The sequence below is a fragment of the Rhineura floridana genome, chromosome 5 (assembly GCF_030035675.1).
Source record: "Rhineura floridana isolate rRhiFlo1 chromosome 5, rRhiFlo1.hap2, whole genome shotgun sequence".
NCBI lineage: Eukaryota > Metazoa > Chordata > Lepidosauria > Squamata > Rhineuridae > Rhineura > Rhineura floridana.
In genome coordinates, this window is record NC_084484.1 from 6,039,856 (window position 1) to 6,066,928 (window position 27,073).

The following is a 27,073-nucleotide window of genomic DNA, read 5'->3' on the forward strand; positions in this document are numbered from 1 at the left end:
AAGCAGCTATGTTAAACTGTGGGCTCATATTCAACATGTCAGCTACTGATCTGAACCCACTGGATTGTAACAACTATGGTCCAGTCGCAAATACTTCCTTTCTGGGGAAGGTGATTGAGAGGCTTGTGGTGGAACAACTGCAGACATTCCTTGATGAAATTGATTATCTGGATCCTTTTCAGTCAGGCTTGGGTTTGGGACCAAATCAACCTTGGTCGCCCTGATGGATGATCATTATATAGAGAAGGACAGGAGCAGTGCATGGCTGCTCAATTTTTAAATGTCATACCATTCATAATGCTATCCTTCTGGACAGACGGGTGTCGGTGACAGTGTGTTGCAGTGGCTCTGTTCCTACCTTAAGGGTTTATTTATTATTTATTTATAAAAATATTCATATATCGCTGTTTCGTTAAAAACATCAAAGTGGTTTGTTGTTGTTATTGTTGTGCCTTCAAGTCGACTACAACTTATGGCGACCCTATGAATCAGCGACCTCCAAGAGCATCTGTCATGAACCACCTGTTCAGATCTTGTACATTTAGGTCTGTGGCTTCCTTTATGGAATCAATCCATCTCTTGTTTGGTCTTCCTCTTTTTCTACTCCCTTCTGTTTTTCCCAGCATTATGGTCTTTTCTAGTGAATCAGGTCTTCTCATGATGTGTCCAAAGTATGATAACCTCAGTTTCATCATTCTAGCTTCTAGGGACAGTTCTGGTTTAATTTGTTCTAACACCCAATTATTTGTCTTTTTCATAGCCCATGGTATGCACAAAGCTCTCCTCCAACACCATATTTCAAATGAGTTGATTTTTCTCTTACCCACTTTTTTCACTGTCCAACTTTCACATCCATACATAGAGATTGGAATACCATGAATGATCCTGACTTTAGTGTTCAGTGATACATCTTTGCATTTGACAAAGTGGTTTACAACCTGTTTAAAACAACCACCACCATAGAATTAAAAAAATTAAAAATACAATAAAAATAAAGGTCAATTGTTGCAAAAAAAAAAAAGAGAGCATGTTCTTAATTGCCTGCATAAGCCTGGCGAAACAGAAAGGTTTTCAGCAGGTACTTAAAAGTTAAAACAGTAGACGCCTGCTGAAACTATGTTGGCAGAGCATTCTAGAGAACTGGGCCGATGACACTGAAGGCTCAATTTTGTGTCAGTATTAAATGAGCCTTGCAAACTTGAGGGACAACCAAAACGGCTCAGGTGGTCACTAAGATACCCTGGAGCTGAGTTGTTCAGGGCTTTGTAAATTAATACAAGGACCTTGTACCTGGCCCGGTAGTGGATGGGCAGCCAGTGTAGGTGTTTTAAAAGTGGTGTCAATGTTGTTGGCCATGAGTTCCCATCAATATTCTGGCTGCTGCATTTTGCACCAGCTGAAGCTTCCGAAAGGGCCAAGGGCAGTCCCACATAGAGCAATTTGCAGTAATCTAGCCTCGAGGTTACCAGCACATGGACTACAGAGGTCAGGCTATCCCTATCCAGGAATGGCCGTAGCTGACAAACCAGACGAAGCTGGTAAAAGGCACTCCTAGCCACAGAGGATACTTGGGCCTCTAGTGACTATGAATCCAGGAGTACCCTAGGCTATGGACCTCATCCTTCAGAGGAAGCGCAACCCCATCCAGAACAGGTAATCTGCTATCTCCTGGACATGGGAACCACCTACCCAAAGAGCCTCTGTCTTCCCAAGATTAAAGTGGTGTATTGGCACTCATCCAGTCCACTACAGCTTTCAGACACCAATCCACAGTATTCGCAGCCTCTCCTGATTAAGATGTTATGGAGAAATAGAAAAGGGTTATGTCCAGAGACATTGGAAGAGTGCTTTTTGGGCCCCTGGTATTTATGCCACAGGGCACTATTTTGTCTTCAGTGATATTCAACATATATATGAAGCCATTGGCAGTGGTCATTAGGAGTTTTGGAGCAAGGTATCACCAGTACATTGATGATAGACCTGGTGTTGAATGGGGTACAGTTGCCCCTGAAAGACCAGGTTCGCAGCCTTGGGGTCATTCTTGACTCCCAGCTGTCCATGGAAGCTCAGGTTTCGGCAGTGAGCCGGGCAGCTTGGTATCAACTTCATCTGATATGGAGACTGCAACCCTACCTTCCTTCCCACCTGCTCCCACGTGTGATACATGCCCTGGTCTCCTCTCGCTTAGACTACTGTAATGCGCTCTACGTGGGGTTACCCTTGAAAATGGTCCGGAAATTACAACTGATACAGAACACGGCAGCTCATTTGATTAAGAACAGCCGCCGTCGTGATCACATCACTCCGGTGTTAGAAGATCTACACTGGCTGCCAGTTGTTTACCGGGCCCAATTCAAGGTGTTGGTATTGACCTTTAAAGCCCTATACGGTTTCAGCCCAGTTTATTTGAAGGAGCGCCTCCAGCATCACCAATTATGGCGCCGGACAAGATCAGCCACGCAAGACCTTCTCTCGGTCCCGCCGGTCAAAACAGCGAGGCTGGTGCGGACCAGAGAGAGGGCATTTTCGATTGTGGCCCCCACCCTCTGGAATTCCCTTCCTTTTGATCTGCGTCATGCCCCCTCCCTGGCAGTTTTCCGTCGAGCATTGAAGACCTGGCTATTCAGGCAGGCCTACAATATCTCTGGGGTGGGTTAGTTTTAATGTTGTTTTAACTGGAAGAGGGATTTAGATAACTATTCATTGTGTTCCTCTTGTTTTTATATTGTATTTTGTTATGTTGTTGTACGTCGCCTAGAGTGGCCGTTCACTCGGCCAGATAGGTGACTCAAAAATAAAATTTTATTATTTATTATTATTATATCTAATTCTGTTTCTCCATTACATCTGAGTCATGAGAGGCTTTGCAAGCCCTGGACCAATGCCTGGATGAGGATCAATAAACTGAGCTTGAATCCTGGAAAGTTGGAAGCCTTGTGGGTGGGTGGATCCTGCGTCTGTTCTAGATGGGGCTGGATTTCCTCTGAAGGAGCAGGTATGCGGTCTGGGGGCAGGGGGAGAGATTCCTTGGTCCATCTTTGTCACCCAAGCAACATCTGCAACCACCAGCTGCAACTGTTCGTGCCCTTGTATCTAACCTGGAAGCTGCAATTAGAGAAAAATGTAGTGGCCAGACTGCTCACAGGAGCAGAATACTGGCAACATGTTACACTGCTGCTCAGAGAACAGCACTCGTTGCTAATCTGCTGCAAGGCCAGGTTCAAGTAGGGTTGCCATATCGCCCGGTTAGCCGGGTTTTACCCGGATTCTTTGCATGCCACCCAGTGCCCGTTTAGCCCCTTAGGTAGCCCGGATTCTCAGCTTTAATTAAAAAAAAAAGTTTCTAGGTCGTCCGGTTCTCGAGATATACATAAAAACGTCAGCCGCCCCAAATGTTAAATCTTTCTTTAAACAGTACTGTATAGCACTTCATAGCTTTAACCCCACCCGTTCAGGATTGCAGCCAATCAGTGAAACCAGGGTTGTGTTTCAGTTTGATTGACCTGAGGCAGTGTCTAGAAAACCTCATTGCAATCCCAGAAAATGGTGGTTTCCCCCCGTTTATCTAAAAATCTCATAAATTGGGTAAGTATATACATTTCAGTTTTTTTTCCTCTTGTGTGCAGGAGTCAGATCCTGGGGAGTGTTTTGAAAACCTTCCCAATACTTGCTTTTGTAAAAGCAATCCTAATCCCATATGCCCAGAGTAAATCCCACTGAATTCAATAGGACTTACTTTTGAGTAGAGATGGTTATGAATGTGCTGAAAATCAATGGGACTTTGGAATGAATGTAAAAAAGAATTGTGTTTCTGTTCTAACTCTTTCTGTCCCATCTCCAGTCCTATTTTAAAGCAAGTAGGCAGGGCTTACTTAGGTATTACAGTTTTTATTCTGTAGGAAACTAATACTGATTTTTTAAAAACTAATACTGATTTTTCTGCAATGACCAACTGGTTTGACAATAAACTATTATATGGGCTGTATGTATTTATACATCTGCAGTGTGTGTGCGTGTATGGAGTCTTTCCAACAACCCTGTGAGGTAGGGTTGGAAACCAAGGCAGCTCACAACAAGAAATAAAGCCATTTAAAATCCAATAACCATAAAAACAAGTATAAACAGTTGCAAAACAGCGTAAAGTGGCATGATTCGGAATTTTGGGTTGTGTGAATGAAGTTGCTTATCACTTGAGGTTGCATGTCTGTCCCTGTTTGAGTAAGCTCCACTGAATACACTGGGACTTGCTTCTGAATAAATAAACCTAGGATTGCACTATAAATATCTTTACAGTTTGTGTAAATAATAAATATATTTGATAGTCATGCTTATATAAATATTTCTTCATTTATCCTATTTTTGGGTTTTGGTTAGGAATCCTGATTGGTTGTGAGATGCTTAGTTTTCTGCCTTACTCATAGGAATCTTGTTGTGGTTGGTATGGTATTGCATTTAAGAAATCATGGTACGAAATGGCTTGAATCAGTATAAAGCAGATTCCTTGGTTCCTAAAAGTGGGAAGAGACTCAAGGGCCACAGTGACTCCAACATTTATTGATGTATTTTTATTTACAACATTTATATACCGCTTTATTGTAAAAAATCTCAAAGAGGTTTACAGAAAGAATTAAAACAATAAAATTATTGGCAAAAGTGTTAAGGACAGATACTTAAAAACATTCAAAATAATAAAACCAACAATGAGTTAAAAACAGATTTAAAAACACAATAGCATCCACATGCCTGGAAAGGCTTGCCTCAAGAAAACTGCTTTTAGCAGGTGCTGAAAAGAGGCTTCTGCCTAATGTCAATAGGCAAGGAGTTCCAAAGCATAGGTGCTGCCACTTTACAGGACTGATTTCTTACAAGAGCAGAACAAGTACTATGTGGCACCCATAACATGGAAAGCACAGCTTGAACTTGGCCTGGTAGCAAATCAGCAACCAATGCAGATTTCAGAGCAGAGGTATTATGTGCTGATAGGATCTCACTCATGTCAGCAATTGTGCTGCAGCATTCTGCATTAACTGCAGTCCCCAGGTCAGGTTGTGCTGCATGGGGATTTCTGTGACCTTGGCTGACTGGCTGCTAGGATTGTTTTTAGTTTGGGTTTTTGGTTATGAATCCTGACTGGTTGTAGGAGTTTTCTGCCTTACTCAAAGGAATCTTGTTGTGGTTGGTATGGTATTACATTTAGGAAAGTGTTACTGCCTTTTGTGTTGTTGTTTTTCCTATTTGCATTTCACTTTAACCTCACTCCGTTACAGCCATAGAAGCAACAGCAGCATATGCAAGATAATTAACTCCCATTAGTGATAAGAGCAAGAATTTATAATTATTATTTTAATTAAAACAAGAAGCTTATCAGTACTTTGAAGAGGACTAGATATTTATTTTCTTTCTGAGCCCAGGACTGGGTCTTTCATGATGCCCGGGGGGGGGAGCAGGAGAGTAGTCGATAAGACAGACATCCTGGCATTGGTAATCTAATTAGCAAGGTATGTGTGGGGTTGTTGCATACTTCCAGGCCCAGTTTCATTTTGAGTAGGGAGGTGTAACCTGTGTAGATGTGGTTGATCAAAGGGAGAAGAAATTTTGAGTTAAGCAAAGCTCTGCTTTTATAAAACCTAAGAAACATACAGCTACTTTGAATGTCTGAGTGCCTGCACCAGTGGAATACTGCAGGTACGTGTAAAACTTGCTGCAACAGTATTTAGAACTGAGCACGTGGCGTGAAAGACTCCTTTTCCTAACATTTTGGCTTCTTGTTTTTCTCCACCCACCACATCTCTGAAATATATCGTATATGTAATGGTTAACCGTACTGCTGCCCTGACTTACTTTATGTTTGTTGCTATATTGTGTTTTTATTATGTTTTTATATTGATTGTGTATTTTTATTGTTTTTATTATGTTTGTAAGCTGTGCTGAGCTCTGTTTTTAACAGCAGAAGGGCAGGATATAAATCCTCTTAATCAATCAATCAGTATTCCATAGTGTTGGAAACTAGAGTCTAGGCAATTAAGGCTGAAAGTGTTGCTTTAAAAAAAAGATTTCTCATATCTTTCCCCAGTTTTTGGTGATAATTCCTAGGCACAAAAACAAAACAACTGGACAATCCAAATATTAATATGCAAAATATTTTGCATAATATGCAAATGATATAAAAATAATATGCAAATAAAATTAGCCTGCCCGGATTTGTGGAACTGGAATATGGCAACCCTAGGTTCAAGGTACTTGTGTTAATTCATAAAGCCCTAAACAACTTGAGCCCAAAGTACCTAAGGACAATCGATCCGTTATGCTCCACCTCGATCACTGAAATCCTCTATTGGGGCACTTCTGGTGGTTCCTCATGCCCTTGAGGTTTGACTGGTCTTCACTAGGGATCAAGTCTTTAGTATGACAGGCCCTGCCATGTGAAACTCTCTACTGGTAGAGGTTTGGCAAGAACTGTCCCTGCCTTCTTTTAGATGTCTTCTGAAAACTATATTTTTTAGACAAGGCTTCAGAATAATATTTTCTCTATTTAACCAACCAGTATTTACTGATGTTTTATTTCAAGTTTTTAATGATGCTTTAATGGATGCTTTTACTGATTTTTAAAATAATTTTGTATGTTGTAGACCACCGTGTTGTACTTTACAGATTATAAATATTTCAATAAATAAAAAGGCCACACCCACTGCTGGTATGTGGCCCTGAGGGTGGCTGACCATCCATGTGGTCCTCAGTCCCCCTGTGCTAGTTGAAGCTCATTGCTTCCTAACTAAATCAGTTTCTAGTTTCCTTTTTACTGTTCAGAATTGGACTGTCACAGACCTTACACGAAATGACTACTTTGGTCATTTTGTATCCAGCCATAACATGCTGAAGCAAACAGGATGATCATATTGCCCAGAACCAAACTTTTTGTGTACTGTGTATAGCAACAAGCCAGCTGTGAGCCATAGAAGTTCATTAATGTTTTGCCTCCCTCTTTGCCCCAGTGTGAGGACAGTCTTGTGATAACACAGAGACGCTGAAGAAGAGAGGAAGAGAAGGGGGGGTTGTAGGTGAGCAGGCACAATATAGGGATTTTTGTTTGAAATGGAAGTTAGTGCCTCTCTGCCTGTTATGGGGAGACAGAGGAGACAAATGGTGGGATTTTTATAATAGCAAGCTCATAATTTTTATTATTCCTGTCAGATATCAAAATATGTTTCTTGTATTAATAAATGAGCATACTTGAAGAAACCGAAGCCTTATTTTTGTTCTGGTTCTTATTGATCAGGGCCTTTTTAGCTTTAGGTAGTGCTTTTTTGGTGCAGGTACTCATGGGTACTAAGTACCATCACTTCTTTTTTTTGCTGCCCATGACAGCTATTATGTGCTGGCACTCACCATGTTTATCAAGATATGAGTACTGGCACCTAATTTTTTTACCCCAAAAAACTTGGCTTTAGGGAAACCTGAGCCCCCCTGGCGTTAACGGGAATCTCTCAAGTCCCAGCATAAAGGTTTTCTCCCATGTAGTAGGTGAAACCTCTGAAAGGACTCTCAGTCAGGATATGCCGCATGGGTCCCTCCCCTGGGCATTTAAGATCTTCTGAGGAAGTTCTTTTTCAGGTTCTATCTAATGTAAAGGCTAGATTAGCCTCTACAATGAGAAAAACAAATAAAAAGCCCACAGATGTGTGTTTCAGTCGACTAATGCAATTTCTCACTCAAAGATTCAAAATACTTAGGGAGATTGTATGTATTGGTTTATTTCAGAAGGAAGATCAATCCAGTGCCCTTTAAAATAGGCATCTGTCATAAATGTACAATAAAATCAACCATTGCTTCCAGCAGCATACAAAAATACACATCTCCATGACTTCCATACAATAATAAATAGGCAATCATGCATCCATTAAAAAAGGCACAGAAAACTGGTCACTTAGGAGTCATAAAATTACTATTAACAGAACCACCCAAATATTCTATATACAGAAATGTAACAATATATCCCAAAGATGCAAAACACATAAAACATCTTTCAAAATAGTATATGCAATAAATATCTCAACTATAGTATATATTAAAAATAAACCTGTGACATTGTAAACAGTATGTAAACAAACAAACCTCACTGATTCTTAAAAAACTATTACAAGTAAATAAAACCCAAACTTACAACATTCTCTGATCAACAGATTTCATGGGCAAGTTTGTTAATATATTTAAAAATTTGATTCTTTTGTCAGCGTTTGAAGACCACAGGCTGATCTGCAGAACATTCCAATGCCATGTGGCTCTCTCACTTGAAGTGGGCCTGGCCTGGTATAGTGCCCTGAGAACTGCTAAACCCTCAGTGGGCAATTCACACAATACATGCATTAAGGTTGGCCCTCTGAGTGAAATGAGGCTATTCCTGTTGCAAGACATGTGTATAATCTTTTAGGTGTATACCTAAACTATAACAGATCCATCAATATCAATAAACCTGTAAGAAATAAAATTCATCTTTGTGGTAACTGCAGTTTAACATAAGAAAACCATTAATCATTGAATAGACTATATTTTACAAATAAGCTGATAAGCATGATTCCCATTCTCCAAATGGGAAAACATAGACACAGAAAGATGAAACTGTTCACAATCACACATTGGAAAAAGAAGCTGGCACTTAAATGGATGTGCTGCCAAAGTTGTAGAATACCCTGCCCAAGAGAAATTTGCTGTGTACAATCTTTTTCAGCAGTAGACAGGCCTGGCTAACCCTGGGGCCCTCCAGATATTGTAAGACTACAACTCCCATCACTCCGGACTATTAATCATGCTTACCGGGGCAGATGGAAGCTAGAGTCCATCAGCTGGAAATTAGCTACCCCTAAACTAGACAAAAACAGTTTTTTTATCCAGACATTTTAATATTTAAATCTGAGCAAATTTCAGTCTGTTTTACTTTTTTCCTGTTGCTTTTACCATTGCTTTTGTATTTTACTATATTGATTTTATATTATATACCATCCTGATCTAACCAGATGGAGGGCAATATATACATGTTTTAATAAATATACTTGAATTGTCTCTACATAATTGCTTTCTGATCTAATGTATGGTGGCATTTAGAAAACTAATCATATACACCCATACATTCACAGTTATAAAACCCCTTGGACAAGAACCCAAAAGAAAGAAAATCCATGAGGCCTGAAAGATGAAACATAAAAAGTTAAGCACCTGTTCAATAGTTCCTGCTAACTGAGGAACAGTCTTAGACATGCAGATAGCAGCAAGGTGACTGAGGGAAACAGCCTACAAGAATCTGTTTAGCTTCCAATTAAAGCTAGTGGATGTTTTCAGGCAATTTTCAATAAACTTTAGCAATAACATTAGTATTGATAGTTATGGACAGTTCCATACAGTTTTGAATTCAGAAGTCTCTGAGCTTAGTGGCTAACTTGTGTTGAGACTGAGTTTGGTTGTTTCCTCAAAGAATCACAACTTCCAGAAGGGGAAAATATAACTAAAATAAATACATTAAATATTTTCTGGTCTAAATTCACAGTGACAGCTGCCCACTATACAGCCATTCCATGATGTTTATTAAAAAGCAGGCATTTTATGGTATATCACATAATTCTATAACAGTTAAAACTAGAAGCAACTAATCGACTTCCGGGAAGGGTGACTTCGCTTGTGCCTGCTTTTGGGACGGGCTCCCGCCTCAAAAGAAGCTTATTCAGATATAAATCAGTCAGAACATTTTTTTTTTGACTGATGAAATTTCTCCCGGGCAGGGAGAAACGTAGAGATCAACCTCAAAAGCCTGTTTTTGTTGGGAGGACTGGATTTCATTAATTTATGAGATAAGGTCCAGCCAACAATGCCGGACGGACTTCCGAACAAGCTCTATCTGTTTAAGCGATAAGTTTATCTTTTCTTTAAAGAGAGAACGGACTAACAGGCAAGCACCCTTCTTTCTATTATTTTTTTTACTTGGTTTAAATTGTTGCAGCAAAAGGAGATTTGTGAGATTGATCGGCTTTGGACAACTTCTGGGTGAGCTATAACTCTTCTCTGTTATTCACGAAATTAACAGCTTATCTCTGTTTCTGTCGCAAAAAGCTGTCCTGGAAGTGCATTCTAAAGATATAAACAGAAGAGGGATTTCTATTCCTGATTTCTATTCCGAGGAATATTATATTGTCTGGGACTATTCTCTTTTTGGTCTATTTTATTTTGACGAATCTGCTTCTTCACGACGCCACTAACTGTTTTGATGCTGGGAACTACATTTGTTTTGCATTCTTGAACATAGAGAGATAAGGCAGGTTGCTCTGTTTATACTGTGATGTCATCAAGCCTGGAATATTAACCCAATTGTTGCTGAAATAAGAAGTGGTTCTTCTTTATTTTTGTTTTGCTTTGTTTTCGTGGTTTTAAAAATGGCAATCAAGAAAGTGGCTGAGAATCTGGAAGTAACTATGTTTCAGAAAATAATGGATGAGATTGAGATAACGAAACAAACCCTGCGACAGGGTAGTAAGGAGCTGAAAATTGAACTGAGCAAAATGACGCAGGAGCTTAAAGAAATAGGGGATCCTGTGAGAGAGGAGAATGAGATCAGAGATGAGAAAAGAAAAAATAAAGGGAAGATACAAGCCCTGGAGATTGGAACAAATGTGGAATTGGAAAAAGATCTGGAGTTTATGGATTTTAGAAATAAAATCTACTGTTTGGAATTTAACGTTATCTCTGAAGAAATTAATGAAGATATTAGAGATAAAGTTATCAATGGCTTGGATAATCTTCTGGACTGGAATGATGTGATGGAGCTTGATATAGAGAAAATCTATGGAATTAACTGCAGCCATGTGACAATGGAAAAACTCTTAAGAGATGAGCCAGTGCATTTTGTAAAAAAGAAGAACACAGATATGACTTTACAACAGTATTTCAGCAACTTATTCAGAATGGATGGCAAGAAAATATTTGGGATAGAGGAAATTCCCATCAGACTCTTATTATATGACTATGGCTACAACAGCAAGATTATTATGGAATACTGATAATGGAAGATTGGACACTGAAATTACTGGACTTAACAGGACTATTGAAGATGGAAGATGGAACTAATAGGGATAATGGAATAATGGCTATTGAAATTATTGGACCTAACAGATTTTGATGAGATGGATTAATCGAAATGTTTATTTGGACTGTGGTTATGACAATAAGATTATTATAATTATTAACGAGATGGATTAATTGACATGTTTATTTGGAGAAAAATTGATAGATATATTTCTTAAAGAATTGAAACCTCTCTTTGACTTTTTGTGGAAAGAATAAAGTAATGTTTATGAGATTTGATGATTAATTAAGATAACTACTGGAGGAAAGTGATTTTATAATATGATTTAAGAGACAGGATTGTTATATATTGTAGACCTATAACTGATTTGATATGTGACAAATGGGAAGTCAACATTTTATTTTTTTTGTTTAATCATTTTTGTTTTGTTTTGTTTTTTGTCTTTGAATGTTTTATGATTTTGTTCTCTATGTTTTATGAAAATTTGAATAAAAATTATTGTAAAAAAAAAAAACTAGAAGCAACTAATCATGTGTATTCTGTGATATCTCACAGTACTGCAAGTGCCATATCTAAACACTTAGAACACGATCCAACCATGTGTAAAGAATTTTAAATTTCACGTATTTCAATTGAAAGATTCATGCATGTACTTTATTATACGGAAAACCAATGGGGCAAAAATACTTAACTTTGCCTGGTCCATGCCCTTATTAATGAGAAGAGGTCCATTCATGGAATTTGGCTACTGAATCTGGCCCAGCATATTTAGGCAGTTTGCCAACACATTTATTTTCTTAAAATGCCTATGGACATGTACTTTTTTACTGAAAATATATTGAAACCACATAAAGACTGTATAACATTCAGTTTTCAAACTGTTTTCAAACTGATTACTCTCTTGTAAGAGTGAAAATATTCTTCAAAGTGGGGAAAGCAATGTTTTAGGCAAGCACAATAAGGAATTGTTTATTTTACTTGCAGGAACGATACATTTTAAGCATTTCTTAGGTTTTAAATTTCCTGTGTTATATATGCACAAAAGAAAGATGAAACGTGCTGTAAAGAATATACATCAGTGTGAAACGTTAACGCAGGAATGGCCAGCCTTGTGAAGGCCTCATTCCAATGGTGACCAGGCAAAAAACAAAAACTAAATATAGAGAGAAGCCTGAAAGTACTTTAAAAAAAAATGAAGCATTTTGAAACCAAATTCAGAGAATTGGATTTAGGTAGCTGTTCTAATTGTTTTGGTTTTAAACTACAGCACTGAAATAAGCTTCCAGAGGGTTAGTGTAAAATCTTGCCTGATCCTCCATATTTCCTCCAGCCTCCATTAAACATGCACACAAACATCTTTTCCACTGTAGAAGCATCCCCCATCACTGCTTTTGATGGCAATCAGATTTACTAGGGAGCAACCAAAAGCTCCTGAAATCCAAGTGGATTTGATCCCTGCCAAAAACAGCATTAAAAAAAAAAAAAAGCACAACTTTCAAACAGTGCCAAATTCAAGCAGCAGCTGCAAAGGAACAATCAGGAGTGCATGTGCTCCTGATTGTTCTTTGTAGATGCAGCTTTAACTATTCTGATATCAAGTGATTGGCAGGTGGGCTCAAAACTGCCTCATGGGCCAGTCTAGGAGACTTTATTAGGCCTGCAAGCTGAAGGCTCCCTACAGCTTTAAAGCTTACAAAGTAGTGAAATGCTAATTTCACATTGGGAAAAGTAGAAGGCTTTAAACATAATCAAGGCCAATATGACCCCTTAGGTTGCAATAGTCAAAAGACTCTTCCCTTTAACTATGTCAAGTTATAAATTTTCAAACAATTAACAGCCTGATCCTATGCAGTAAGGTGTGCCCAAGTCCAGTGAAATCCTATGCAGAGTTAGGCACCCTAAGATTTTGTAAACATTCTAATCCATAGGTTTTCTTCCATTTACCCTGAAACAAAAATAACCATTCTAAAAACTATTCATCTTGTATGTTTGCATATCTTACTCTCCACAAGAACTAGAACAATTTTTCATAGTGTGGATGTATATGCGATGTTACACACACACAGGAACATATATAGCTACTATTACAGACCTGAACTTATAAGATCTGAACAGGGTGGTTTATGACAGATGCTATTGGAGGTCACTGATTCATAGGGTCGCCATAAGTTGTAATCGACTGGAAGGCATATAACAACAACAAAATATGTATAGGAGTAGGGAACCTTTTTCAGGGTGAGGGTCACATTAGCCCTGTGGAAAGGTGTCGGGGGCACATTCCATTACTGGGTGGAGCCAAATCTACATAAAATTATACAACCTTAACAGATGCACAAGCACAGAGAGCAATTTCCTATGGAAATTCATAAATTTTAAAAACCATTTTTAAAAAGCTGTCCAATACCCTTTCTCCTTGTACAAAAAGCGAAAAGAACTCCAAATGGAAATAATGTCAATGCACAGCCTTGCCTTATACTTCAAAACCTCACACTTCAAAATACAATTGCACCCCCAAAAATGCATGCCTGCAGCTGCAAATATTGTTTCCAGTAAGGATCTGACTGCTGTTATTGCCTTTTCAGTCTTTTAACATTATTATTATTATTGATTTTTGCTATCGTAAACTGCCATGAATACTATGTAGAAAGGCAGTGCAGAAATCTTAGAAACAAATAAAATAAATAATAAATGAGCATGCTGCATCTCATAGGTGCAAGAAAAGCTTAAAACTGCTATTTTTTTTTCAATATCAGATTTAGAGAATGGGTATTGTAGCTAATCCTCAATATACCGTATATTCCGGCGTATAAGACGACTTTTTAATCCCGGAAAATCTTCTCCAAAGTCGGGGGTCGTCTTATACGCCGGGTGTCGTCTACCATCTACCACTTACCGGTATTACCCCACCTTACTTGTGTCGAGAGTGCGGGTGTGTGTGGTTGCTGCTGGCTTGGGGTGCCGCGTTCTTTTTGCTTGTGTGTCAATTTCCTTGTTAATTTCTCCTCCTTGCTGGGTGTGTGTGTGTGGTCTCTCGCCTCAGCGGCGGACGCGGCTTGGGCAGGAGCTGCGGCTGCAGCCTCCGACCCCCTTTTTCTCTACCGATCTTCCCTTTGTGCCCTGACGATTGGGAGCCTGCGGTTGCGGCTTCTTTTGTCTTTGATTTTCTCCAGCCCTTTTTTGCCGTTTTTTCCCTTTGTGCCCTGATGATCGGGAGCCTGAGGCTGCGGCTCCCTTCGTCTTTGATTTTTACGGGTGGCACTTTAGTTCCCCGTCTGGAGCCTGTGTCTGCGGCTCTTTGTCTTCCTCTTTTGGCGGCTCCTCTTGCTTGGGCTGCCTTGCTCATCGTCCGCGGCGCTTTGTTTCTGCCCTAGACAGTCCTCTCAGCCCGCGGCTGCACTTTGCCTGTTGGTCGATTTTTCTTCGGCTACGGGAGTTTACAGGCTGTACTGCCTCCTTTACGGAGTTTTTTCTAGCATATTTCCACCAGCTGCGATTAAGTTGTTCAGTCCCGCAGCCGTATTCTACCGTGGCGGCTCTCTCTAATTTTACAGTTAAAATTTCAGATGCCATTCTTTTCTGCCCGCCATTGCTCATTACGTTTTTTAACAGTTGTTGCTGGGCAAAATAAACGTCATTCTTGTTCGATTTTCCCGCTTTTTCTACGGGCGCCATTTTAATGGCCGTTTTTTCCCGTTCTCTCTGAGAGCCCATTAGCATTGCAAAGGGGAGGGTTTTTCTCTCTCACGGGCTGGGGTTAGCGGGACCCAGCTTTTTGTCAAGCTCCCTGTGTGTAATCAGCTCCCTGTGTATGTGCTGCAGATAGGAAGTACTTCACTAACCCAATCTCTGCAACTGACCCTGGCAACTATTGAGTTACTGCGCTTATCTGCACCAGTATAAAGACTCTTTTTGCTGCAACACTGGTGATACTTCACTGACTGTACACCAGGTCAACTGATAGTGTGTCAGACTGTTGACTACATACAAAGCTATTTGGCTATATATCCTCCAAAGCTTTTGATACTGTGCAATCCTGTGCAATATTACCTTTTACGCCAAGTGTACATTCTGCCCCATCGTGACAGTGTACATCAGCCAGTGCATTCTGCCCCAGTCGTGTGCCGTGTACTGCGCCTGTTCTAAGACCAGTATCTGTACCTGTTCATACAGTATAGCACCAGTACATACAGTACAGTATACAAATGTCCAACAGTCAAAACCCCATCATGGCTCCACCAGCAAGAAGAAAGAAATATGAAGCCAGTTTCAAACTTAAAGTTGTAAACTTTGCCATGGAACATAATAACTGTGCTGCTGCAAGACAATATGGAGTAACAGAAAAGATGGTTCGGGACTGGAAAGCAAATGAAAAAGCATTAAAGAGTATGCCAAGGGGTAAGTGTGCATTAAGAAGAAGCACCCCACATTGGCCAGAACTCGAAAAACATGTAGCAGACATGGTGAATGAGCATCGCCAAAACGGTTATGTAGTGACACGAAATAAAATACGTTTGTTTGCACTTCAGTGGGCCAAATCTAACCCAGATCACAGCAACAGATTTAAGGCCACTGTATCCTGGTGTACTAGATTCATGGGAAGGCATAATTTGGTACTGAGGCAAAAGACGAAAGTTGCCCAAAAATTACCTGCAGATCTTGATAGCAAAGTAAATAGTTTCCATCGATACGTAATACAACAGCGCACTAAACATGGCTATGCGTTAAGTAGTATTGGAAATATGGATGAAACTCCAATGAATTTTGATATGGTTGGAAATAAAACTGTCCATCAAAAAAGTGAAAAAACAATTTTAATTAAAACAACAGGACATGAGAAGTCCAGTTTTACAGTGGTACTAGGATGCACAGCTGATGGCGCCAAACTGAGACCAATGATTATTTTTAAAAGAAAAACAATGCCGAAACTCAAGTTCCCTGTTGGTTGTTTTGTACATGTGAATGAAAAAGGCTGGATGGATGAAGAAGGGGTAAAGCTATGGCTTGATAATGTATGGAGCAGGCGACCAGGTGGACTTATTAAAAAACGTAGTCTACTGGTGTGGGATATGTTCAGGGCTCATTTAACTCCCAGCACCAAGCAAAGGCTTGCAAGTCTAAACACAGATGCGGCAGTTATTCCTGCAGGATTGACATCGTTGGTACAGCCACTGGATGTGTGCCTAAACAAGCCATTTAAAGATCGCATTCAAGAACAATGGAATGAATGGATGGTTAGCGGCGAAAAGTCATTCACAAAAGGAGGAAACATGCGTGCTCCACAGTTGGATGTTTTGTGCAAGTTTGTCATAAAAGCCTGGAATGATATTGATGCAGAAACAGTAATCAAGTCTTTCAAGAAGTGTGGCATATCAAATTCATTAGATGGTATGGAGGACGACTACTTGTGGGAAGATGAAGAGGAAGCCGAAGCTGAGACCACACCATCTGATACAGAATTCGATCCATACGATGACTGCCTTACAAATGTATCACAAGATGTCATTGATGTACTTATGATATCAGATGACGAACAGGAGGATTTTGAAGGCTTTTAAAGGGAAACTGTCTGGTTGTCAGCTTAGAAAACAAACAGCATGGCAGCTCCCATGGGTTTATTGTCTTATCCTTCCTTTCAGCTTTAGAGTGAATTAGGAAAAGTTTAATCCACTTGCACTGTTTTATGTTTACATGTTTGATGACAAACAGCCTTATGTTTGTAAGTGACAGTTTTCCTGCTAAGTACCTGCATGTCATAAGCATTTGAATTAAAATTACCATATTGAAATCAAATCTGATTTTTTAAAATTTTTATTTGGTGTGCGTTGGAAGAGGGGTAGTCTTATACGGCGAGTATATCCCAAACTCTATATTTTAACTGGAAAAGTTGGGGGTCGTCTTATACGCCCAGTCGTCTTATACACCGGAATATATGGTAATTAATTACAAATTTAGAGATAAGAATCTTATGTGAACAACAGTTACGCCACAGCTGACAATCTAGTGCCAGTTATTTGACCTTTGGGGCAGGTCAGAGAGACTTGTTTTTAACTGCACGAGCTCATCTTCATGGTGAGGCATCCAGACAGATTTGTTAAACTGAACCCAGATCACTTCAACTAGCTTCCAGTCACAAAATCATACAACAGTTTTAATTCTGTAACCTTTGTGACAGAAGAATTTTTTACTCTATCATGCAAGTTTTCATTTAACTAAATGCATGGTAGCTAATTGAAACTGTTTGGAGCCAAGTTACTGAGAAAACCAATTCTGATTTACACTACACCTTCTACAATACATGTCGCATGCACAAAAATTAATGCATGACTATAAAGAATCTCAGCATTTAATTGTTTCCAGAGCCTACTTGTTTGCTTCATAGCCAGTTCAGAACTGGATATATGCAGCAATATTCCAGTATTGCCACAAATGTATTCATGCTGCAACCAACACTTCACCCAATAATAAACTACTATAACTTTGCCCTGAAAACCAATGTCTTTTTCCTCTAACTGCTGCTTGACAACCAAGAATAACATCAATATAGCTGGTTACTTTCTGTTTTACATACAGGTTTTCATTTTTAATTATTTTTCAACTGTGGAGATTCTTAACACAACTCTTTCAGGCACAGTACTAATATCATTTTAAGACACAGCATTAAAACAACGTTATTCAATTTCCCAATTTTATGGGAGAGTACACTAGCTTTCCTGTATGCACAAGTCACATCTGTCCTTTTAAAAATACACAACTTTCTTTAAAAAAGCGGAAAAAAATATAATGCCATGTCAAACTATATTTCTGAATCCCATTTCATGCTATATGGTATTAATATGTGAATATAATCACTAAAGTCCCTTTTTTAGCACAACACATATCATCATGATTCAGGAGTACCTCCCAGTGAGGCCAAGACCATTCATTATCGTGAATATATGTGGTCCACACTACAAAAATGTTCCCAAGTGGTGGTGGTTACTTCTTTCCATAACAGAGAGTAGCAGATACTCACTTGTATGGGAAAAGTAAGGAACAGACTAGTATACAAACAACATTAAGGTAGCAGGAGAAACCTGTCCTCTGTCCCTGGGTATATCAATATACATACTGCATTTGTGGTATAGCTGCCTTCCAAACAGTTGGCCTGGGTTTGATTCCCAAACAACACAGTATATATTTGAGAGCCAGTTTGGTGTAGTGGTTAAAGTGCTGAACTGGGACCTGGGAGGCTAGGGTTCACTGGGGGATCTTGGGCCAGTTATTGTCTTTCAGCCTAACCTACCTCACAGGGTTGTTGTGAGGATAAAATCAGGAAAGGGAGATCCATGTTTGTACGCCACCTTGAGCTCTTTGGAGGAAAGGTGGAATATAAGTGTAATAATAATGTAATATAAATGTAATAATCATCATCAATTGATTATCCAATGTTAGTTTTACTCAGAGTAGACCCATTTAAATTAATGGACATAAGTGACTTCTGGTCATTAATTTCAATGGGTTTACTCTGAGTAGAAATTAGTTGGATTCAGCTGATAGGGTTATAGTCAACCTACCTAAGTAGATCTACTGAAATTAATGAACCTAGGCTAGTCATGTCTATTAACTTCAATAGGCCTACTCTGAGTAGGACTAGCATTGACTATCACCCATATATTTTGAGGGAGGACGCTGTGCTACTTCCAGCTTTGCTGACTTTAAGGGGATCCATGGAGAATCAAGCCCAAACCTTTCTGTGTAGCCCATAGCCCAAGACAACTTGGAAACTTCAACTGATCCAAAATGCAGCAGCCAGATTACTGGCTGGGGTTGCTTTTAGAACTCATATAATCACCATTCTCTCAGGTGTTATGATCAGCAGAGGGGACTTTCTTGGTAGTTCCACCACCCTCAGAAATTTGAGGTATGGTGGCCTGGGAGAGGGCTTTCTCTGTGGCAGCCCCGTACTTGTGGAATTCCCTCCCTACAGAGGTGTGTCTGGCACCTTTCTACAGCTTTCAGCAAATGCTGAAGACACATCGTTTTACCCTGGCCTTTGGCACTTCAGGTGTATGTTTTCATGACCAGTTCCTACTCTTGTGAATGTAATGTGTTTTAACTGTTTTTAACACTATGTTTTAAATTTCTGTCACCTGCCCTGGGACCTCCTGGCAAAGGGCAGCCAAAATAATAATATTGATAACAACAACAATAACAACAACAATTCCTTGGCTATGCTGATGTTTACATGCATGATAATGTATCATTTCCACCTGTAAAGGAGCAGCCATTAACTATTTATTCAGGCCAAAGATTTCAAACGCTAAAAATAAAAAAAACAACCAAAGATAAATTTGGCTATCAAGGATAAACATTTGTAAAAATATTCTTTTAGTCTTTAAAATTTCCATAGTGGATTCACAGCATGAATCTCACTTGTTCTCAAAACCATATCAAATATTTGTATCAAATCCCAGTCTACAAAAACCTTATTGTACAAGCGACAATACACAATATACTACTGTTAATGTACTACATGCTAGGCTCTCTTCCACTGAAATCAATGCAATCTAGAAGTGCTTCAATGTCTGCAATGCCAAGCATTCACAGAACCTGTCAGCAGTGGTGTGTGTGGTGGAGCCACAGAGTTGCCCTCCCGACAACGGTGTCACTCCTGCTTACCTAACTGGAGCTATACCATACCATAGGAACATAGAAAGCTCCTTTATACTGAGTCAAACCTCAGTATGGTCTACACTGACTGGCAGTGGCACTCCAAGGTTTTAGGCAGGATTCTCTCCCAGTCCTACCTGGAGTTGCTGGGGACTGAACATGTAAGGCAGATGCTCTACCATTGAGTTACAGTCCTTCCCTCACATGGGTGCACCAGGAACATTTCCATGTGACCCCAACCTCACCACTGCCCTACCTCAACCCCATCCAGGTAAGCAGCAGTGATGATAGTGTCAGGAGAATGGCTCTGTCCCACCACATGCACCACTACTAGAATCTATTTCCAATTAGAATATCACTCCTTGGGGTTTCTGGTAATTCATTAGTTGTAATTTTAATATATTGTTCTATATTACCCATTTGCCCCAACAATGTAGTCCACAAAGTTTGAAACAAACACACACCCCTTTAAACATAACTAGTTACCACACCTGTCAACTATGTTTTGCCTATATATGATACAAATACAGGTATAAACAAGAGTGATAGACCTTAATAGTGCAATAATAAATATTAAGAACTGAAATCAATGTTGATTCTCACTTTTTTATCTCCTATGTCTAACGGCATTGATATATAACATGTTCTTTCAAACTCTTGCTTTCAACATATAGTAAAATGAACAAATAGTTATGTATTGTATCATTCAACTATACTTTTAAGAGAAACATTAAATGTTAAACTGACAACCTGCCTTTAAGACAAAATAGAAGGCAAAATAATAGATTTTATCTAGGCATCTAACTATTGTAGGAGTTTTTTAACATATGGTTTAGTGCAGCTTTCACAAAGTGACCTGACATCTATTTCCAGTTGAAAAGCAACAGTTGAGTGAATCCATGGAAGGGGGGGGGAGGGAGAATGTTTTGTGAGAATTTTAAAGGAAAATGTGAAACATTGATTAAGTCACTTTATACTATGGGGAAATTCTATTTCAAACATTGAACATTCACATTTAAAAAATTACTTTCTGTATTCAACACAACCTCTAGTTTCCTAAAGTAATATATTGATGTTCTGTCCAGAAGACATGAGGCTTACACAACCAAATTGTCATGGCCAGAATTATAATTAGAGGCTCCCTTTCTAGGTAATATATCTTATCCCTTTCAGATATTGTTGGAATTTTGCATATCAGTTTTGCTCAGAATGCTTATCTGAAGAAGGCATTATGCATTTTAAAGGCAATTGTTATTAGATCTAGGGCCTTTTCTGTGGTGGCCCCCGAACTGTGGAACAGCCTACCTGTGGAGATACGCCTGGCGCCTTCGGTACTTTCTTTTAGGCGCCAGGTTAAGACCTGGCTATACTCCCAGGCATTTTAATGTTCAATGTGTTTCATTTAATTTTTTTTTCCGTTTAACTTGTTGCTGATTTTATTGTAATTTTATTGTAATATTGTATTTTAATCTTGTTTTGTTCACCGCCCAGAGAGCTATTCGCTATGGGCGGTTTAAAAATGAAATAAATAAATAAATAAAATAAAATAAATAAATAATATATACAACATTTTGAGCAGATAATGTTATAACAAATTAGTTATAAATCAAAATATCAATATAGGCAGTAATGCTGGCAATCTGTATAGATGTTGATAAATGATGCACACCTACTCTTGCTCCTTCAGAAAGTTCTATCAGTACATCAGTCATGTCACTTTCAAAACCCATCACTCCACAACTCTATTTTACTTTGCATACCAGTAAATGTTCTATTTGCTTACACAAGCCAAGTCTCCTAAATCTATGGTGTTAATGGAAATATTTAGTATTGACTATATACATCCTGTTTCACAAGTTCTTATCTTTGGTATGTGAGAGTTAGCCAAGGCCAATAAATTGTTTTCCAGGCTTCACAGACTTCCTTTATTAGCAAAGATACCTTACATGTGTATACTACACATAGCATGTGCAGAGCTGCTCCCCAATGTTAAAGAAACCTTTTCATGTGTTAGTCTGTGCACAACAAAGCTCCCACAGATCTTTGGAGTAGAGCCAATATAAAAAGTCTATAAAATGTTCTGTATTGGAAATCTACTATTGTAATAGTAATCACCTGCTGAAAATGTTGTCATCTTTTGGGATACTTTTACTAAAGAAATCTACCCTAAAATAATGAAATTAGTGAAAGTATTTAAAAAAAGAGTAACAATGTCATAGTTCTCAGCTAAATAGACTAGTTCATTTCAAGGACATCTGTGTTACTTCACATTTAATCCCTGAATCCTTCATTAGCCTTTGTGGAGATGTAAGAGAAAGTTTGAGAGAGGACCAGTACTGTCAGTGGAAAAGTAAACAAATTCCTTTCCCAAGTTATTGGGATTCAGTACATAAGAAACATTAATGGTGCATCTTATTTTCATCTCTATATAATTATTAGTGTGTACTTTGAGCCATACAGTGCATAAAAAAATAAATAGCTAAAATATCAGAACAATGAAAAAATAACAAGTTTCATTTTAGGATCAGTGTCAAGTACTTGTATTTTAAAAGTATATGCAACTGTGACTCTGTTCATATGCTGTAAGTACAAAAGCACAAGCCTGTTATTCTGAATTCTTTACACATTTAATGCTGCTTTTGTAGCCCTCCATCCAAGTTTGGTAGGAAGTTCTAACTACCTGAAGTGGTGAAACACTGCCATGATTCTGGGGAGCAATAATTGCTATCTGAGCTGATTAAATTTCTTTCAGAAGCCATGATCGAGCACATACTATGGTGATATGGTAGCATCACTCAGGATTCCCTGTTGCTTGCTGAGGTTTAAGCAGAAGGGAAACGCTCGACATAAATCAGAATAGGTTTTTTTGTGTTCTATTAGATAATGCCTTTATGCTTATGAAGGTTCTTCATTGTTGCACTATATTTAAATAAATCACACAAATCAGTTTGGGACCTAGTACTTGACACTGCTTATTTTTAATGTGAAAACTTAAACATACACCTGAAATATTTCTGCCCCATCTGAACAACAAATGTTTTATAATATTTTATAAGGGAATAGAATTTGAGACAGACCAACAATTCTTAATCCAATTTACTGGTCCATGTTAACAAATGCAGTGAAAAACAGGCTTCACACATATCCCAGGAATTAAATAAATTTCTCAAAAGGATAGTAATGTCTGTACTAAAAGAAGCCTAAAAGAAGCCTTTGTTTAATATAGACAGGAAAGGTGTCTTCTTGTGATAAACTGAGTATTTCATCTTATCTGTATAAATGCATACTCAAGCCCCAACACTCAAATAATTGGTCCTAGTGTGCCTTCAATATGAAGTAATTTTAGTTCTGTGAACATCATTAGGTTGTTACCTCTGAATAAGCAAACATCCACCTTGCTATGAGTCACAACACTGCCACACTTTGAAGATCAAATACTCAAGGTAACCCAGCAGATGCTTTAAGAGAGGCTATAAGAGGTAAACATTGCATATTTTATAGCCTATAAGGAAATAGATAATTCTGTCTCTAGTGAGCTAATTCATAATCTTGTGAGGTACCAGCCTTAAAAAAAATACTATTAAGTTACTTGCAGCCAGAGTACATAATCTTTCCATCACATTAAGTACATATCTCATGCTGGAAGATGGCAGAGATGTTCACAGCACAAGCTTAGGTAACAAACAACATCAGAAAAAGTCTTTAACCAACACAAGACACAGAATAGTATTAAATTAAATGTTATTAAAATAGATATAAAAGTTGTTCAAGTGTGCAAAGTGTCAGATGTGTCATGCAACAAAAAGACAGTTCAGGCAGGCAAACCATGCATTACAGTTTGCACTCATGGCATATAGTATGATGATTCTACCCTGATTTCTTTGCCAGTGAGTGAGAGAGAAAACAAGGGAGGTTGCTGAGGGATCAGCGTTGCCCTAAAAACCCACATTTAATCAGAGATGCATCTGCAAGAGATTCCAGACAAGCTTATACCTCAGGAATTTTTCACACCTGCTGATCTCATTGCATTAAGTTATTTGTTCCCATACTGAGAAAGTCCCATATATGTAAGAAAAGCAATCATATCTTGATTACCCTTTGCCAGATAATGCATAAGCTACGGATCAAACGTTTTTACCCAAAAATAGACATTTGAGCTGCTCTTCACAATATACTTCACAGCATCTTTAGGCACATAAAACCTTTCAAGTCCTCCCATTAGTCTCTTTTTTCAAACAATGCCCCAAACACAATAACTTGCATGTCACATACTGATTCTCACTCATCCATGCAGTAACCTACACAGAAGGTCGTGTGCCTCCACAGCTAGACGTAAACAGCATTTCTTCTTTAGGGGATAGCAATACAACTATACTTCAGCCAAAGGCATGGTCCTGTCAAGTTCTTTAATTCCCTGAAGAATTCGCTTCATGTGACCCACCTTCATTATCCCCAGGTCCTACAAGACAAGGAGAATTGAAAGAGTTACAAGAGTATCCAATTATCTTTAACCTTTAAGAATGAGGGGGGGTTCAGATGGCCACCCAAAGTGGCAGATATCCAGTAATGACCCTATCTCTACTGAAAAGTAATGTGAGAAAAGCAATGAGCCCATCATAAAAAATCCACCCAATAAGTACTGATTCATATGATCCACTTTTCAGGGTTGTTAGGAAAGGATTAGTACAACAATGCAGTCGTTGTTATGTAATTCCCCACATACTAAGTATTATAATATGAAGACAATTCTTGTAATTTAGGGAGAAAGTAAATTAGGGAGAAAGCTGAAGTGTTCCTAACAGATTTAGAGAAAATTACTTACCTGCAACAGTTATCCAAAAATATCAAACAAACTCATAGGACATCTAAGCAGAAATTTTTTTCCAGTGTTTCTGGAAAATGTTCAGCCTCTGGGGAAGGGCTCTAGCTCAGTGGTAGAGTACCTATATGCTTTGCACACTGGAGATTTCAAGTTCAATCCCCAGCACAGGAAGGATGGGAAAGACTCCTATCTGAAACCCTGAAGAGCCACTGTCAGCAAACACAGACAATGCTGAGCTAGATGGCTCAATAGGTTGACTTGGTACAAGGCCAATTCCTATGTTTTGCCTCCTTGTATCATAAATATCATGGCCCTCAACAGATTTTCTGGCCAAGACATCTCACATTTGTCTTCTGTTATTTGTATGTCTCCCCTGCAAAACCTGTTTAGATTCCTCTCTTTTATGATATGGTGGAATAAATCTCTTGACTAGCATATAGGACAACTTCCCTTCAGAGAACAATAGCTGAAGACTACTTTACACACCAACATGTTTCCTACAGATTATGTCTCTCTGTGTGAGAAAACTATACACTGACATGTGAAGTCTGATGTGTTTATTTTGTTGCGAGTGCTGAAGTTGGAATGCATTGAATTGCATGCAATGGCAAAACACATACTCATGCCCATATTTCAAATGAAAAGTTTCACATTTTCATTACATGGAGATCATTATGATGCAGTTATAATGAAACAAGTGTCCTAAAAAGTGATTCAGCTACTAAGTACAGTATTGGGAAAACAGTTTTCTTCAGGCAAGAGGTTTAGATTCAGACTAAATCAAAAACATGCACTACAAAATATGTACCAAAAATCTTACTTAACACAATTGTTGCAATATGATTACTCTAGAAATTAGCTCCTTGGACTCAACTCCACAGGGTTAATCTTTTTAAAGGAAGAGCTCCAAACAGCCTCCCTAATGAAATCTTTCATAATAATCAGCAGCAAACTCTAATTGCTCCTCCTGCCCAGAAACTGCTGTTGGGATGTTACATTAAAAAAAAAGACATGTATTTTCTTTTTCTATTTCACAAGTCTAGTTAGAACATAAAAGCATAAGAACAGCCTGCTGGATCAGGCCAGTGGCCCATCTAGTATGGCATCCTGTTCCCACTAGGGCCAACCAGATGCCACTGTAATGTAAGGGATTGTTAGTTTGAAAATCCCTTACATTAAAAAAACAAAAAGATGACAGGATAGTACAGCATAGAGACCAAAGAGAACAGACCGTTGGTCTCACCTGAAAAGTGGTTTTCCCAGGTATTTTATTTATTTTATTTATTTATTTATTTATTTATTTATTTCATTTTTAAACCGCCCATAGCGAATAGCTCTCTGGGCGGTGAACAAAACAAGATTAAAATACAATATTACAATAAAATTACAATAAAATCAGCAACAAGTTAAACGAAAAAAAAATTAAATGAAACACATTGAACATTAAAATGCCTGGGAGTATAGCCAGGTCTTAACCTGGCGCCTAAAAGAAAGTACCGAAGGCGCCAGGCGTATCTCCACAGGTAGGCTGTTCCACAGTTCGGAGGCCACCACAGAAAAGGCCCTAGATCTAATAACAATCCTCCGGGCAACCTGATGAGTTGGTAACCGGAGGAGGGCCTTGGATATTGAACGAAGTGAACGGGTAGGTTCATAGCGGGAGAGGCGTTCCACAAGGTATTGTGGTCCCACACCGTGTAAGGCTTTATAGGTCAAAACCAGCACCTTGAATCTGGCTCGGAAACAAATAGGCAGCCAGTGCAGGCGGGCCAGGACAGGTGTTATATGCGCAGACCAGCGGGTCCTCGTTAACAACCTGGCTGCCGCATTTTGCACTAGCTGGAGTTTCCGAACGGTCTTCAAGGGCAGCCCTACGTAGAGCGCATTACAGTAGTCCAGTCTAGAGGTTAACAGAGCGTGAACAACTGAGGCGAGATCGTCACTGTCCAGATAGGGGCGTAGTTGGGCTACTAAGCGAAGATGGTAAAACGCATTCCGTGCCACCGAGGCCACTTGAGCCTCAAGCGACAAGGAAGGGTCAAAAAGGACCCCCAAGCTACGAACCTGTTCCTTCAAGGGGAGTGTAACCCCATCTAGAACAGGATGAACATCCACCATCTGGGCAGGTAAAGAGCTCACCAACAGTGTCTCAGTCTTGTCTGGATTAAGTTTCAGTTTATTAGCTCTCATCCAGTCCATTATCGCGGTCAGGCAACGGTTCAGCACATCAACAGCCTCACCTGAAGAAGGTGAAAAGGAGAAGTAGAGTTGCGTGTCATCAGCGTACTGATGGCAACGCACTCCAAAACTCCTGATGACCGCACCCAGAGGCTGCATGTAGATGTTAAAGAGCATGGGGGACAAGACCGATCCCTGAGGGACTCCACAATGGAGAGTCCAGGGTGTCAAGCAATGTTCCCCAAGCACTACCTTCTGGCGACGATCCGCTAAGTAGGAGCAGAGCCACTGCCAAGCAGTGCCCCCAACTCCCAACTCTGCGAGCCTCCCCAGAAGAATACCATGGTCGATGGTAT

At 39.1% G+C, this 27,073-nt stretch overlaps 1 protein-coding gene across 1 annotated transcript in view; it reads right to left on the reverse strand.

Moving 5' to 3' along the window:
• Positions 1 to 27,073, reverse strand: part of DGKH (diacylglycerol kinase eta) — a 247,107-nt gene that overhangs the window by 26,524 nt on the left and 193,510 nt on the right. Inside the window, 1 exon segment of the mRNA XM_061629909.1 lies at positions 24,159 to 24,176. Within this exon segment, the coding sequence (XP_061485893.1) occupies positions 24,159 to 24,176 (18 nt within the window).